Raw genomic sequence first — 16500 nt, 5'->3', positions numbered from 1 at the left:
CATAAATTCACCTTAATTCGAACTTTTGCCCTATTTAAAATCATGCTTTGGTCCCGTCCGCATCAAGTGTATTAAATTAAAAAGAGCTCCCTTTTATTAGAATTCGCTATAACTCAAATAAATTTTCAATTCCCTTCCAGCCTGCCAAGTGCAACAGCTTTTTGTATGTAAGTAAGCAGATTCTGTTCTTTAAGCGATACCTTTTTTAAAAGCTTCAAGGCTGTGAGTAGTGTAGAGCAAACATATGGCAAACAACACACGTGACTAAAGAGCTACTGTCGCAAAAAGGCTAAAGACCACAATGGAATGTCTGACCACAAATGCTGCGCGAGATATTTAACAATCTACTTCCTGAATCTTCCCGATCTGGGCTCACCTCATTACTAGTTCACTGATAACACACCCATAGGTGTGCACAGAGGGTGGGTGGGGGGGGTGGGTGGAGTGGTTGTCCTCTTAATAGACATAGGGAATGGGGGCACAGATTTTGTACCATATTATCACCTGCTACCCAGAACACATGAACAGGCACTACCTTGAACTCTGCCCCATCGCCCTTTACGGACAGTCCTGGGCACATCTATGATAATGCCTCTATGGATTTACACAGCCTGATGATATACAGTATAGTGCATCTTTAACGTGAAGACTTCAAGAAATTTTCCCGCCTCAACCTCTGGCTCGTTTGCGGTAAATTGAGCACAGAGCTTGCATATTGTGGTAACTTTTGTCTTGTAGAAAGTTTTACAATGACACTTACTTGATTTAGCCGCGAAAGACGACGCAACTCTGTAATCATCTGTGCCAAGATCGAAAAACAAAGCCACCAACGCCGGACTGCCGCGAAGGGCAGTAGTGGCCCCATCAAAGGACCTGCGCAGCCTGTAATTCTGACCTCGGCTCCCTTTGAGTCGTGGAACTTTCCTATGCAAACAACAGGTGGCACCACTAACGCCCTTCTACGAAAACACAGAGTTGGCTTTTGGTTCGTCGATTTCAAGGCAGAAAATTATGGGTTTGCATCATGCGCGGCTGAACCAGGTAAGTGCTGTAGACAAACTTACTACAAAACAAAGGCTACCGCAATACCCAAGTTCTGCGTGCAGTTTCAGCGTAAACGAGCCAGCGGTTGAGGCGAGAAAAATTTCAAAAGTCTTCACGATAAAGGCACTCGATGTTAAAGTAAAGTTTTAAAATGCTGACCAGATTTGCAAGGTCCCATCATGCGTTGATAAAAGTTTACTGAACTGTACATAGTAAGAGAAAAGGCTGCTTAAAAGACAGCACGTCAACAGTCACAGCAGAGAGAGAAAAAAAAAGCACTAACAAAATGGAGTTTTGGTGTAACTGACCAGAAGGATGTTTAAGGCCTCCTGGTAGAGTTCTTCACTAGGGCAAAAGGACACTGACAGGCGATCAAGAACCTGCAACCGTGCATGAAGAGAACCATGCTCCGGAATCGCCAACTCTGCCTGCAGAGCCAGCAGTAGCTTCTGTGGTGGCTGAAAACAAGAGAAGCACACACTTAATGCTTGCCACGCAAATAAATTAAATGGACAAACAGCTGATCCAAAATTTACAGGGAATGAAAAAGAAAAGATCCCAGAAGTGTAATGAATGCAATTCAAATTTTACATTTTCTTTCACACAAAACAAGCCCAGCATTCAGCTCTTTTGCACTATGCTGGTATGATGCCAAAGTGAGTACAATAAATTAAAACATAGGAAGGTTTATGGTTTATGGAGGTTTAACATTCCAGAGCGACTCGGGCTATGAGGGATGCCGGGGTGAAGAGCTAAGGAAATTTAAAAGTGCTGTCCTGCATTAGCAGGTTCAAGTACCTTACTATAGACGTCAAAAATCTGCGCAAAAGCTGTTAAGGACTAGAAGAGGCAACAACCCACTGTCAAACATTGTCCTAAAATACTGTATTTACTTGCGGAATTCGCACACCCCTAATATATTGCCGGGTTTTTATATATATATATATATATATATATATATATATATAAAAAAGCCTTATTTTATCCGGCCGCCGCTAAAATCAGCAGCCGCGTGCGGGGAGGGGGAGCCGGTTAAGCGCGTTGGCAAAACAGTATGTACTGCCGGGAGTAAAAGCTGGGCAAGGCCTCCGTCACTACTGCTCCTGGGATTTTTCGTGTATTAACGACGCGATGAAACCGTGGCGACGACACTGGCTTTTCCAGCTCACAAGATCCATAACGCTTTCGAGTTAAAAACTTTTACTGGCATATTTTGTGCTTCCTGCTGCACTAGCACACCAGCATGCACGCGCGCACAGAGGAGGCTACAAAAGATCGGCGTGGGCGCAGCCGCATCGTCACGTGCAGCTACGAAAGATGAGTGAGTGGTGTTAAAAGTCAGTAATTCGTTTGTAAATTGGTCCCAGTAAAGAAACGCCAATTGCGTGCCGTTTACCTGGCCCGCTTGCGCCGGCGGTCACTTTCCCGTATGAGCGGCTGCAAGAGCCCGTAACCTCTGGAGCGTGCGTTGTGCTAAAACTACCAAACCACTGGCTGATCTTTTGATGCTACTCAACCGGGCCGCATGCGAGGGCGCCGTTTTATGACCTTGTATCTACATTTTCCTCTGACTGCTGGATTTGCAAGTGTATCGTTCCACGTTTATTGTTTTGAGCTGCACGTACACGCCGTCATGCCATCACTCGGGAAACTAAATAACGTGGGTCTGGCTTGGAGTCATGGAGGAAGGAAAGAACCTCCTCCATGTTTGCAGTAAACTGCAAACATGGTGCCTAAATGCTTTTATTCACTTACTCTTTCAAGCATTCGAATGCATAAAAACATGTGATCCACCGAAAGTTTTGGAACTTGCATGCAGGTCGGTAAGCAAGCAACTTGATTACTAGGAACCAGTATTAAGGCTTTGCTTATGCAGTATAGTGCTGGATATTTCTGTGGTGTATTTCAGCACACTTTCATGGGTCGCGAGCAAAAAACAAAGATGGGACAAGCGCATATCCAGTACAGCAATTAACAAATGAAACATGCTGTAGATGTACTTCATATTTTTGGCTGCCCAGAGATGCAATAACACTTCATCAAGTGTAGGATTTACCTAAGGCCAAGCATTTACATTATGGTGTTTCGCCCATCGAGGATTTTACATGGTGTGCAATGTGTGATCTGTATAAGTGTATCCTGGTGTTTGCTGAAATGACTGATGCCATGGCGATTTTTTAGCTGAACTACACATTCCATTGAAGATTTAGTAAATCTACTGTTAGAGAAATATGTAGGGGAGAGGTCCCTCTGCACTGCACTGCACTATACTGGGCTAGCACATTTTGCATCACATCATGACGCGCCATTACGTGCACATGAAAGGTGGTCGCATTGCAGAAGTGAGGTTAACAGCAAATAAAACAAAAACAAAAATGGCAAATTAGTCTGCTGAAGTGATTTCCTAGCCGGCAGAACAAACCTAGTGGAGTTACACACCATTTCACAGTTGGTCTTTGTTAGGCTCATCTGCAAGAGGCAACTAAATGTGCTTTCACACAATGCCACACCTTTTCTGTTTCTGCCGGAACAGAAGAAATGGGCAGGTATGCGGCTACCCAAATGTAAGCAGCCCATTTCACGGCTGCTCACACCAGTCAAGAGAAGACTGCAATGATTAAAAATTTGCCCCTTGATGACCCGCTACTAGTTCTGTGCAAGCAAGTTGCATTGAGAAAAGCTGCTGACTACAAGGCTCCTGCAACTGATTGGGAAGTCCTCTACGAACACAACACATGCATGATCAAAATAGTGGACACTTGCTCCCACATGGGACCATATCTTTTACTTAGAAAGTGGTCACAGGGTGTCATGATGGCCAATCATGCAAAGAAGTGCACCACTGCAACCCTAACTCATGACTATGGACCATTGCCTTGCTGCAGACAGATTCTGCACTGTTTACATAAAAAAAATGCTGCCTGGATCACAGCAACTCCGAAAAAATTTTATTTCTAGCTCCAACACAAGACAAGATGAGATGACATCCTCTTACTTAAGCAATTCTGGTTGCCCTGCACCATCACGAAGAAGGTCATAAGTACACAGGCCATTTTATTTGAACTCACATGTCACATAGCATGGGAATCAAATGTTCAGCATAAGTACATAAGTGCACACCACAGACCCGGTATGAGATTTTTAATGGCACAAGGGCACCTTGGCCAAAGGGCGCCATGGCTAATGTGTTTGGGCTGCATGAGGTGGGGCCAAAGACCCCTTTTCTCCAGAGAAAGCCAAGCATTAGGCCAAGGAAAGCTTGCACCATTAGAAAACAGATGGCACCCAGCACCCCTCCCGACGCAGTAGAGCAGCACTGAGTTGCGAATGTGGTGCAACCAGACGGCCTTCCACTGACAGAAATGCCACTGTCTTTGATCATCCTCCAAGCTTCTGTTTTGAAAGCATCTAACCTGCAGCAAAGTTTCATCACTCTGCCACTTTTTTCAATCCGTTCGAGTAACTGTAAACCATGATACTGACCATTACAAACCACATGATTCACGACTTAGCTGCATGTAGCTATAGCATTCAGTTCTAGTCGGAACTCCCTGCCAAACTTCCCACAAACACAGTGCCCATGTGGAAATTAAGCTGTGACTAGCAAAGAATGACTGACAGTGCCAGAGTTTGCTTGCAGCATACACAAGTATAGCAACCAGCATCAGAGTACCACAGTGCTGCACCACAGCTGAATGGAAATGCATACAACCAGTATAAAAGATGAATATTTAAAAAAAAAATTTTCAACCATTGATATCAATGGAAATAACACTTCAAAGAGAACCAATAAATATATCACTCTTCGGCCGGAACACAGCACATCTGAATATGAAAATATGCAGACAGACTTCAAGCTATTGCTACTTTTGACTTCAGCATACCCATATCAGCTGAAAAAAAAAGGTAAGTCGACTACAACTTTCACACTGTCGGCAAATACACCTAACGTTACATGATGATGATGAATGTTCAAGGCAAGGGCACCTGTGGCCAAAGAGGACCACAGCACAAGGTGTTTTCACGTACTCAAGGGGGAGTCAAGACCCATTTCCCAAGCATATCGCCCCCGGCACCCACTGGTGATCGCACCCCACACCTATCATTACAGTGTCATATTACAGACATATGCATGTTCCATTCGAGCCCAATCTGCAATTTCTTTACCCATGCAGCCCACAAAGAGGATGACTGATTTATGCTTAATGACTTTTGTGCAGACCTTAGTATAATTTGATGTGGCACCCCGTATGTTGTCATCTTGGTGGTCTATATTCTTTCTTTTTCCTTATGTTCTGTATCAGGAGTTCTTGTTTAATTTAATTCCTTAGTTTTTATGATGCCAAATAACCTACACGGCAAGTCTGCATACCATGCAGAAACACATTCTAAAATGTGTTCTACTATTTTTGTCTGCTAAAGAAATCTGGTTTGGTTTAGTTTAGTTTATGGGGTTTAATGTCCCAAAGTGACTCAGGCTATGAGGGACGCCGTAGTGAAGGGCTCCGGAAATTTCGACCACCTGGGGTTCAACGTGCACTGACATCGCACAGTACACGGGCCTCTAGAATTTCGCCTCCATCAAAATTCGACCACCGCGGCAGTCTTTTGGGTCAGCAGCCGAGTGCCATAACCACTGAGCCACCGCGGCGGCTCGCTAAAGATCTCTGGATACTTCAGTTTCAAACACAACATCTACTGTAACTCATGTTTAAATGAATTGCTTACTAGCACACGAAGACCCTACTAACAGGTGATTGAGAAACTAATTTTTCGCCTGGTGCTCAAACAGGTATGATAAGCAATGGCGGCAAGTCACCTTTACAAACATACTGCTTTCAAACAATTTCGACTGCAGGAACTCAGTTTAAGCTCACACCTACTCCTGTTACACATTTTTAGCAAGTATGCCCTCTTCTTTTTATGCCATGCTTCCGAGAATGCTGCTCATGGTCACACACTATTATTCTGCAGACTTAGTGACGGTAAACCCAAACTTAAACTTTCTTCATGGAAATAGCAACAGGCATCAAATCACAAATTGAGCAGTATGAGAATAATTAACTATGAAAGTTACAGCCACAGAGTTTTGGCTACATACTAATGTGAAGCGAAAAATGATTACGTGGTAGACCGCACACACACACAAAAAAAAATCTTAGCTGGTAGCGTTACAAAACCAATGGATCCACTCAATGATTGCATCACGTACAGTCTTTGTCAAAAGTAACCAGGCTGCATGGTTTGCTTCTAGCTCGTACAGTGGAGCCCTTACAGCTTCCCTGAAGCTGAAATGGTCGTTAAAGGTAAGGACTGGGGGTCTTCTTGCCTTCCAACACGTTTTGATCTTTAGGAAAGCCACAAGGGCTCCACTATAAAAGCTTAGAGAAGCGAAGCATGCAGCCTGGTTACCTTTGACAATTAGGACGGTACATACACTGTGCGAAAATGATTGCGTTCACTCCTGAATCGGTGCACTCGCGTCATTATTCAGTATTACGTGTAGTAAGAATTGCGGTGGACCGTTGCTGTCCACCACAACTACTGGTCCACTGCAGTTTCCCACAATGCCTTATCTACTGAGTTGATATTGAACAGATCATTCAAACGTATTGGAAATGCAAAAGAGCCGAATGGCCATCACATGCATGCAGTGGCAATGAAATGAAGCAGCACTACAGAAATAAAAACCGGCTGCTTTGATTTCGAAGATAGAGCTCGCTTAAGTCAAAAGGCTTATATAGTCAATTTTGCTACCCTGCAAGCTTGGCAGTCGATCAAGACGGTTCTCATGGGTTCTTCGACACCGAGTAATGCAAACGCGCTTGTGACAGAATCTCCTCATCTGCAAGACCAGTGACAATGCTCAAATCATTCAAAAGATATTCCGTGATCCCTTTATTCAAAGGATCTCTCCTCGAGCTATCCTCAGAACTGATAAATGTATTATGCCGTGAATTAGACGCCAATAATTAAAAGTTCGAATGCAGTACAACCACCATTGAAGGAGTATGCTTAGGCTTAAAGCCATGCTCTTTCCCCCTGTAAACCTTTCGTTACCTTGCTTGAGGTGATGAGGACCTGCTCGCATATCTCCCTGTGTAGAGTGAAGTAAGCCGTCGCTTTCAGGTCCTTGGAAGAGGCCCGACGCTGAAAGTACCGAAGGCACGCCATTTCTGCAGTCTACATCCTCTGCGCGGCACGCGACGCAGCGAACACACGAGCCGAACGTGCCGAGCGAGCGAGCTACGACCGAAGCAGAAAACAAGGAAGACGTTAGTCACTGGAACTCTGAAAGTACCGCAGCTGTTTTCTCTTTGCCGCCACGCCGCCTATTGGCCAGTTGCGATCACGTGATTAGGCGCCGCCATAGATGGTGCACTCGCTCTAAGAGCCGACGGGGCGCAGTGCTTCCGAGGTGGTTGGACCAACGTTAACGGAACTAAACTCCATTAACGTTGGGTTGGACGGCGTGTTTTACGAAGTATCACGTTCAGTATCGCGTCTGCATGCATGTGTGTCTTTTAGGCTGCGTCACAAGCTTGTCAATTAAACATAGTTTCGGTTTCGTTGCAGTTAGTACCGTAAAATTAAAGTCTTGTCGGTCATGGAAGAAGTCCAAGTGGCACGAGGAAAAAGGTGAGCTGGCCCAACGCGGGCTCCCAACATGAAACTGCTCGAGAGAAGGAGCTACAAAGGCAGGTGCTGCAGCAAGCCGAAACTATCAAAAAGATGGAAGCTAGGATGGCAGAGTTGGAACGCGCGCTTAAAACCGGCAGAGTAGAAAGGGAGAGTAGAAAGGGTACAGACGCCGTTCGCCCAGGCCCCACAGAAAGCGGCGCAGGCAAACTCTTCTCGCGTGGACGATAGCACAGCTATGGAAGTGGAGAAAGTGGGGAATCGGGGGACGGTCAAAAGGCCACCGCCGGCAGATGAGGGAGCTCATGCAAAGAGAGTAGAAGAAACTTCGGAACTTCGGCGGCGGACACGCCACAGCAAAGTCACTAGTCTTAGGAGGGACATGCTTACCCTTGCGGAGAGAGTAGGAAAACTGGAAGAAAGACAGGATAGGTTGGAAGGTCGGGTCGACAGGATCGAAGCTAGACTAGGCAACATTGAGGAGCGTCTTGATGCCTTCACCAATGACTTGCGGGGCTTCCAGACCCATGTAATGGGCACGTTTAAACAGCTAAATGCTATGCTAGAGGTTAGATTGCCTCCCGTAGTCGGCCAAGAGCCGATGTTAGTGAACCTAGTGCCTCACAATGGCCCCTCGCCAGCAAATTGAGGTTTGGCAGTGGAACTGCAGGGCTTCCGTCGCAAGCGGGGGAACCTGCAGTTGCACATACAAAATCTGGATAGTAAGCCAGACATTATAGCTTTGCAGGAGGCTAGCGGCTCGGTAAAATTACCGGGATTTAAGACATTTACACCACCAGAGATTGATCGAGGGGGCGTATCGAACGTCTTCACGGCCGTGCTAGTCCATCGCAACACCACAGTGATTCAGCATACCATAGATAACAGCAGGGAGGACTACGTCCTGCTGGAGATTTTGCCCAAAAGAAAGGACGATAAGAGTCTCTTTGTTCCTAATGTATACTCTTCTCCAAAAGATAAGGGGGTGGGCTTGCCAGACCTCCTGATAAAGACGCAACGGCTAGCGGCTAGGTCTCAACTCATCGTGGTGGGAGATTTCAATGCACCTCATCCGGAGTGGGGCTACATCCGAGCCAGCTCGAAGGGAAATAAGCTTTAGCAGGTTGCCCAGGACATGCGATGGACGATCTTGAACAACACACTAGCTCATATATACGAGGATAGGCAACAGCGTGAGCGTAGACTCCTCTCCAGACCTCACATTTGTGAATGGTATCAGGGATGCAAAGTGGGTAAGCCACTGGGAAGTGATCACTATATCCTTTCCACGATATTTAGCGCTGCTAAGCACAAAGACACGGTGAAAGGAACTCGAGTGACGGACTGGGAACGATTTCGCAAATTCAGGATTGACACAGTGAACGGGGAAATCGAGGACTTAGGAGCCTGGGTTGAGACACTCAAGCAGGCCCTGAAGAGTACACCACAGAAGAGGTTTCGATGGAGGAGGAGGGCTTTACGGCTGATTCTAGATTGTTACACATGTGGGAAGAACATGCGAGTCTCCTTCGGAGGTGGAGGAAACAGGCATAATGGTGTCCTCCGTAGGAAGATGGCAGCTAGAACGAGAAATCGAAACCTACACATTGGAGTTGCAGTGCAAACAGTGGGGGCAGATTTGTGACCGGATGAATGGGCAGTTCGGATACAAAAAAACATGGCAGTTGTTGAGGCACCTTTTAGACCCGGCGGCAACCAAATCTGCGCAGAAGGGGCAAATGGCTAGGTTAGTGCATCGGTATAGGCACGATTGGGGAATTTATACATGAACTCCGAAGTCGTTACATAAACGGAGAGGCGGGCGGTTTCTTGCTTGCCGGATTACTCGGGAGAGGAAAACCTTGAATTAGATGCAGACTTTACGGTGGCGGAGGTGGAGTTTGCAATGGGCCAGCTTCGTACCACGTAAGCAGCGGGTCCGGACCTAATAAAATGCTGAGGAACCTGGATTTCAAGTCAGTGCTCACGAATTTGATGAATAAATATTGGGCGGCCGGGGAGATTCCGTCACAGTGGAAACATGCTAGGATTACATTTATTCCGAAAGCAGGGAAGAAGCTCGCATTTGAGAATCTGCGTCCCATCTCGCTAACGTCGTGCTTGGCCAAATTGATGGAGCATGTGGTCCTGAACAGGCTTCAGGGTTATGTAGAGGACAAGGAGTTGATACCTGCAACAATGATTGGCTTCAGGGCTAATTTATCAACGCAGGACGTCAGGATACAGCTCAAGAAAGACGTGGTTGATCCTGGGTACGGCACGGGCACCAAGGCTATCTTGGGGCTCGACCTAACTAAGGTCTTTGACAATGTTACCCATGAGGCAATATTGAGGAACCTATCGGACATAGGACCGGGGGGTAGAACCTTCTGGTACATCAAATCGTTTCTGGAGGGTAGAACTGCGGATATTGTAGTCGGAGAAATGAAATCGAATCCCATCCCATTGGGGGGCAGGGGGACACCGCAAGAGTCGGTATTATCGCCGTTCCTATTTAATCTCGCCTTGATCAAGATACCACCCAAGCTGCAAGGGATATCGGGACTTAAACATACATTTTATGCGGATGACATTACTCTATGGGTAACAAGAGGCAGTGACGCACAATTGGAAGAAACTCTACAGCAGGCGGTGGATATTGTGGAAGAGCTAGCAGGGGAAGCAGGACTCTCGTGCTCTCAGCCCAAGTCCGAGCTTTTTGTGCTGAGGGATAAACCAAGAGGGATACACGCGAGGCACTATGTGCCGCCACCACCTTTAGAGGTGAAAGTGGGGGGAGTACCGGTCGCTGAGGTCCAACCGATCAGGATTCTGGGTATGTATCTGCAGACTAACAGGAAGAATAGCGAGTCCTTGCAAAGGTTTAAAAACACGGTCAATGCTACCGTGCGGCTAATCAGGAGGATCGCCAATCGTAAGAGAAGTGTTAAGGAAAAGGACTTGTGTAAGCTAGTGCAGGCGTTTGTGCTCAGTAGAATAGTGTATGCGACGCCTTATTTGAAGTTGGACGCAACGGAAAAAGGCAAGGTGGAGGCTATGATTAGGCAGGCGTATAAAGCTGCCCTTGGGTTGCCTCACAATGCGTCTACCGAAAGGCTGCTGGGCCAATAATTGGATATTGCTTTCTGTACTGCCTGTGGCCATGTGACTCATTCTCCAAAAATTCCAAACTCTTTTCACGTGTTTTGGCCTCTTTCCCTCTCTCTTTCAAGTCTTCAAGTCCAATATCTCCCCACCTGTTCTCCCGGCCGTGCCCTTTTCCAGGTAACGGGCTAACCCCCCACCCCGTGAAGCGCTATTTTTTCTTTTTGGTTGTCACTTTCTAAAAGCTGTTTTCCCTCGCGCGCAGCTACGCTCTTCGCTGTTCCTCCACCTCCCTGTCTCCACCTTTCAGCTCGAGGACTTTTCTCGGAAACACAAAACATGTGTAAAGGACCCCCCCCCCCCCCCCCCCACCACCACCATCGTCTCGACTGCTCGTCTTGGAACCGCCCGACTCATCACAATAAGACATTCTTGACTGCACGGCGGAGCTCAACCACGTGCACAACCAACGCGACGAAAATGCATGCACACTCGAGCTAGCCCCGTTCATAGTCTGTGGACGCGAAAAGCCACACTCATATATTAGGAGAGCTCCGACGCTGTTCGTACCGCCTGCAAGATCTTATTTGTAAGTACTAAAACTCTTTTATCTTGATATACGTCTGGAAGTTAAAGTGGTTTTTGTAGTAAATGTTGCTTTGACTACATGCGCCTTTATTTTTTCGGCAGGAGAAGAGAGCGAGCCAAAAAGCACGAGGACGACTTCTGTGTACCTACTCTCATTGCGAAATGGCTTGCTTGACGTCGTGCGCAGTGTAATTGTGGCCGAATGGTGAGAATTTAATTTTTCGTCTTTGGTGAGATGAACTCACTAAAGATTCACTACTTTGGCTAACAGCGGGTTTGAACTCATATGACTTGAGATAGGATGCATTCGGGAATATGTCCTTTACCGCTTATGCACGACGGAAATCAGAACCGCTTAATTAATTTTCCACTGCAGACTAGTTGGTAAGGATATGTGTAATACTTCCGTAGTGTTCCTTTTGCCTTCTACACTTGCAGACTCAATAGAAAATCCGCAATTTCTGGTTAAAGCTTTTGCCCAAGTTCTCTCGCAATGAAAAAAGGGCATTACTCTGGACTATCAGACTGGTATTTTTGTGTGGTTTTCAAGTTGCAGTTTCGAATCCAATTATACCATGCATGCGAAGCAACTAAGGTAAAACAAAGGTGCCCTGAGATCCTTGCGTTCAGCGTATTTCGTCAAAAATCGCAAGCCGCATTTTAACCCCATTAAATAAAACTAATCAAACATGTTGTTTTGACGTTCATGTGGAAGAGACGCTACAACCTGTGCATATTTACTTGAATAAAAAATTAGCTCGCAATTTAGAGATACGAGTTATGATATTAAAACAAAATAATACATTAATCTGTTTTCAATATCACATTAATTTGCTTATCTCGCATTGAATATATTTACTGGGAGTGCGACACGACGCATTAAACTAAATTAAACCATTTGGTATAAGGGAAGTTTAGTAAATTAAATTCCACTTTGTGCAACTAATGTGGAGCTGGTTCTTAAGAATAAATTAAAAATTATCCTGTAAAATATGTTGCTAGTGTCTTCACGATGACTGTGTTTCACAAAATTCCGTGTTATTTAATCATTTTTGTTTTTGTTCTGTGGTGGCCATAATTCAACTTACCATGACATCATGCATCTCTTTGCAGGCTTGGCGCTTCGTGAGGCCATCGTGCAAGAACTGGACGAGGAATTTGTTTGAATGCAGTCCAGCAGCCCCCTTGCAAGTGGAGTGCAACGATTACTTCGGATATGACTGGTCAGTTCACTGGAGGACAGCTCCGTTGAGCGCTTTATGGATGCCTTAGCCATGCCGCAGCAGCTTGCCGAGATGCTTTGTCCAACCTGATCGGCACGCACCAAACTTGAAAATAAATTGTTTTCCCACAACCTCTGCCACCATGCTCTTGGGCCCCCTTTCTTTACTCCCCACGGTGGCTGGTGGTAGCGCAAACCATCCTGTGTGCGCTAGAAGCGTGATTCTTGTAACTCAAAGCAATAAACGGGTCTTTTTTCTGGAATTCTTTCGCACCCTCATTTATGAATATTTGCTAGGTAGAATGGTATGTATACACATCCATCCACAGTGCCGGTCATTGGCGAGTGGGTTAATTGCATGTGCCAGCGTTCGAAAGCTGGATGCCATTATTCGAAAGCTGGAAACCATTATTGGAAAGCTGGAAATCATTATTGGAAAGCTGGATGCCATTATTCGAAAGCTGGAAACCATTATTCGAAAGCTGGCTACCAATGTTTGAAAGTTGGCTACCAATGTTTGAAAGTTGGATGCCAGTGCGAGACCTTTGCTGGCCCATGCTGCAGAACGAACATCGGGACTGCGTTGGCCGCTTGATCGGCCGAGCGTTGGCCCAAAACTGGCATGAAAGTAGGGCCAATGTGTAAAGTGGTAGCGCTCGGCCCAAATGCCAGTGTTGGACCGATGTTCGTGCCAAGTTTTGCCAACACTTGCCCGACGTTCGGCCAATGTTGTGCTGCCTGGGTATATCACAGGTTTGCACGCCTCACGTGACAGTCCAACTGCAAGTCACATTTCTCGGTTGATGAAACCGAAACAGCATGTGAGAATAAATTCTTTTCTAAATTATTCAGCGGCCGTAGGCGAATACCGCGTAATGATCCAGGTATCCTAATATTTAAGTCATTGTTTGAAAGAAGAAAACACGCAATAAAATTTGTGTGCACAGTCCTTCGAGCACCGATTGAGAATGCTGTTGCTAGGTGTGGGCTGCGGACTCAGTGAAGGCTAGGAATTGGGTCTTTATTCAGAGACTTTGACCCAAAAGGAAAGAGGGCCCCAGGCCCTTGGAAGCTACAGACTGTCTCCCCGAGCAGCTGCTCTCTTCCGCTGCTGGAGGAAGACTCTCTTTGTCCGTTGACGGTCGAGTTTTCGAACGCCGTGGTCACGTGACCAAGCCGCGTTTCTTGGCAGAAAGCGTCCTTGGGGGCCGAATCGAGACCACCCCGAGTTAAATTGCGAGAGGAGAGGGGAGAGCCGTGACCCTCATAAACGTGAAGTTCGAGAGGGGTGCGTCTTCGGCTGAACATGAGCCCCGCATCCGCGACGAGGCCGGCACCCTGCGGCGCCGGGTATAGATCGGAACGCTCGCGGCACAAACAGTTTTCCGGAGTTCGCGGGCTCACACGCCAGCATTGTCTTGCAACGCAACAGACTCCTCCCCCCGATGAAGTCCTTCGCCCAGGCTGCGTCCCCAGATGCAGGGTCGAGAGAAGGCACTCCGGACGGCCACAGGGCAAATGCATCCGCTCAATTTCCACACATGCACACACGCGCGCGCGCGCGCACACACACACACACACACACACACACACACACACACACACACACACACACACACACACACACACACACACACACACACACACACGTACGCACGCACGCACGCACACACACACACACGCACACACGCACGCGCACACGCACGCGCACACACGCACGCACGCACACACACGCACACACACACGCACACACACACACACACACACACACACACACACACACACACACATGGCTAGCACGCATGGCTAGCAAGGCTTTACAAATTCTCAAATCGCTGCTGATTCACGACCATGGTCAGTAGCTTCGCTTTCGACGATGCCCCTTTCTCACACGCACCGCGCTTCCACTTGAGAGGCTTTGCCCAGCCGGCGAACACGCAGGCAATGATTGCCCTCGTAGGCCATCGACGCGGGCTTGGCCTGCGGTTACTTAATGTTTGAATAAGGAGTTATAGCATATCGTTACCGTGTTTACGTTACCGTTTGCAGTGTTCCCAGATGCCGGATTTTCCGGTTAGCGCTGCGCACTGCAGTGCCGTCTTTTATCGCATTTTTCGGTCTACATGTTCTTTCCAGAGCAATGTCGTGAAGGTTGAGAGACGTTCTTTCACTCCGCGCTTACTGGAAGCACGACCTCTTAAAATTCGGGGGTAGTTTACGGCGCCTTCTCGTTCGCTATAACCGAGTGGTGCGGCCAAAGTTTTTCGTTGTATCTGCGACGAATTGCTGTTTCCCTTATGCGTATTTTCACGGTAACACCGCACCCGTTCGTAATAAGCGAGCGTTCGTTATATCTTCGGCCGAAGGGCTGGACTACATCCGCTGAATTCGTATCAAGAAAGGCTAGGTAAAGCTGCAGACATATGGGTAGAGGAAGCAATGACCGATCACAACCTTTCTCGTCTGCCTTGTGGAGAGGTCGTACAGGTATCCCAAGGAAAAGCGAAGGGGGAGAAAACCGAATGTATCAGCTAAAGTTCTCTCACGACCATGTCCAGAAAAGACAGACGAGCACCTAGCCGCATATTAAGCACAGCTCCCAGAAAGGGGTTGTTTTTAGTTTTGAAAATAAATGCCCTGAAACAAGTTGGCGGACAAATGGTGCACGACAGATTCACCAGACTCCACCAAGGGCGCAAAGAATATAGATGCACAGGCTCCCTTTGATGGTCCCCCAGGAAAAGTTACAAAAATTCTACGTAGTGCAAGTACACCTTCTTCCTAGCAGAATGCTGCACTTGCAAGAATGTTGCAACGCAACATCCCAACGAATATGTTACCAATTTGTGTCCGTGCAGAAACGAAACGCCTCAACCTAACCTATCCAAGTGTTTTTTTTAATCATATTCTTTTTATCAGAATAAAACAGGTCGACGTCATCATAATGAGTCATAGTAGTAATTTCTCAGTGTACTAGCGAGAATCCACGACTAGCTGCCTCTTTGAAGATACTGATTAACAGGGGCTCGAGATATATAAAACGAGTCACAATGGCTATATCGAAGAGGAGATTCCAGTAAAATATGTTTTGGTACGCTCAGGGTGCTAGGGAGAGCTAGTGCTCCCACGAGGCTCTCGTTCGGTGGGGGATGGGTGATGGAGGGGTTCTCGCATTATCTCGTAACATGTAGAAAAGGGGGGGGGGGGGGGGGTTGACAAGTCGATTTCGGGACGACGAAAAGGTGTTTGTCTGTATATAGGTGCCGATACATGGCAGCTTCATTTCTCAATAGTGCGCGGGAACGTAGAGGCCTGGTGCGGCGGTCATGTCGGCGCCCGCGTAAGTGTACTGCGTACGACAAATTCCCGACTGACTCGATCGCTTCAAGAAGACCAATTTCTCGCGCGACGGGGTCTCCGAAATTCCTCAAGCTGGAGAGTTGTGTAGATGCAAAATCCTCCGGCTTTTCGCCTTATACATCATCAGAAGGATTATAGCATACACATAGCCGTACATTATATTTCGAATTTATTTCATTTTTCGGCTCTTGCCGTAAATTCGTCTTTTTGCCGCGGACAATACATAAAGTGGGTAAAGTGAGAACATCTCGCATTAAACAAATTTTTGCATTTTTATGTTATATATCGATGCCCCAGAAAAAAGTAAACACAATAACAAGGTTGATTAAAACGCATCTACGTTCTAAATTTTTTTATTTGCCCTGAACCTGTTTGAACCCGTTTGAACCGGTTCAGTACGGTCTGAACCGGTTCGAACCGGAACGGAATGTCGCTCTGGAGCCGAACCCGGAACTGAACCCGAAAGGTGTGAACCCGAACCTGAACTGAACCCGAAAAAATTCCGGTTCGACACCCTGGGCGTTAGTGGCGTCATCTATTGT

At 46.8% G+C, this 16500-nt stretch overlaps 1 protein-coding gene across 1 annotated transcript in view; it reads right to left on the bottom strand.

Moving 5' to 3' along the window:
* LOC149351358 (short transient receptor potential channel 4-associated protein-like) overlaps positions 1-7316 on the bottom strand; it is a 55324-nt gene extending 48008 nt beyond the window's left edge. Inside the window, exons 1-2 of the mRNA XM_089580710.1 lie at positions 7105-7316; positions 1353-1502 (exon numbers count right to left, since the gene is read on the bottom strand). Coding sequence (XP_089436836.1) covers positions 1353-1502; positions 7105-7218 — 264 coding nt within the window. The 5' untranslated portion in view covers positions 7219-7316. The remainder of the gene's footprint in view (positions 1-1352; positions 1503-7104) is intronic.
* Between the last annotated feature and the right edge of the window lie 9184 nt (positions 7317-16500).

The sequence above is a fragment of the Amblyomma mixtum genome, chromosome 3 (genome assembly GCF_055824585.1).
Source record: "Amblyomma mixtum isolate Tamu chromosome 3, ASM5582458v1, whole genome shotgun sequence".
NCBI lineage: Eukaryota > Metazoa > Arthropoda > Arachnida > Ixodida > Ixodidae > Amblyomma > Amblyomma mixtum.
This window is presented reverse-complemented; position numbering and strand designations above follow the sequence as displayed.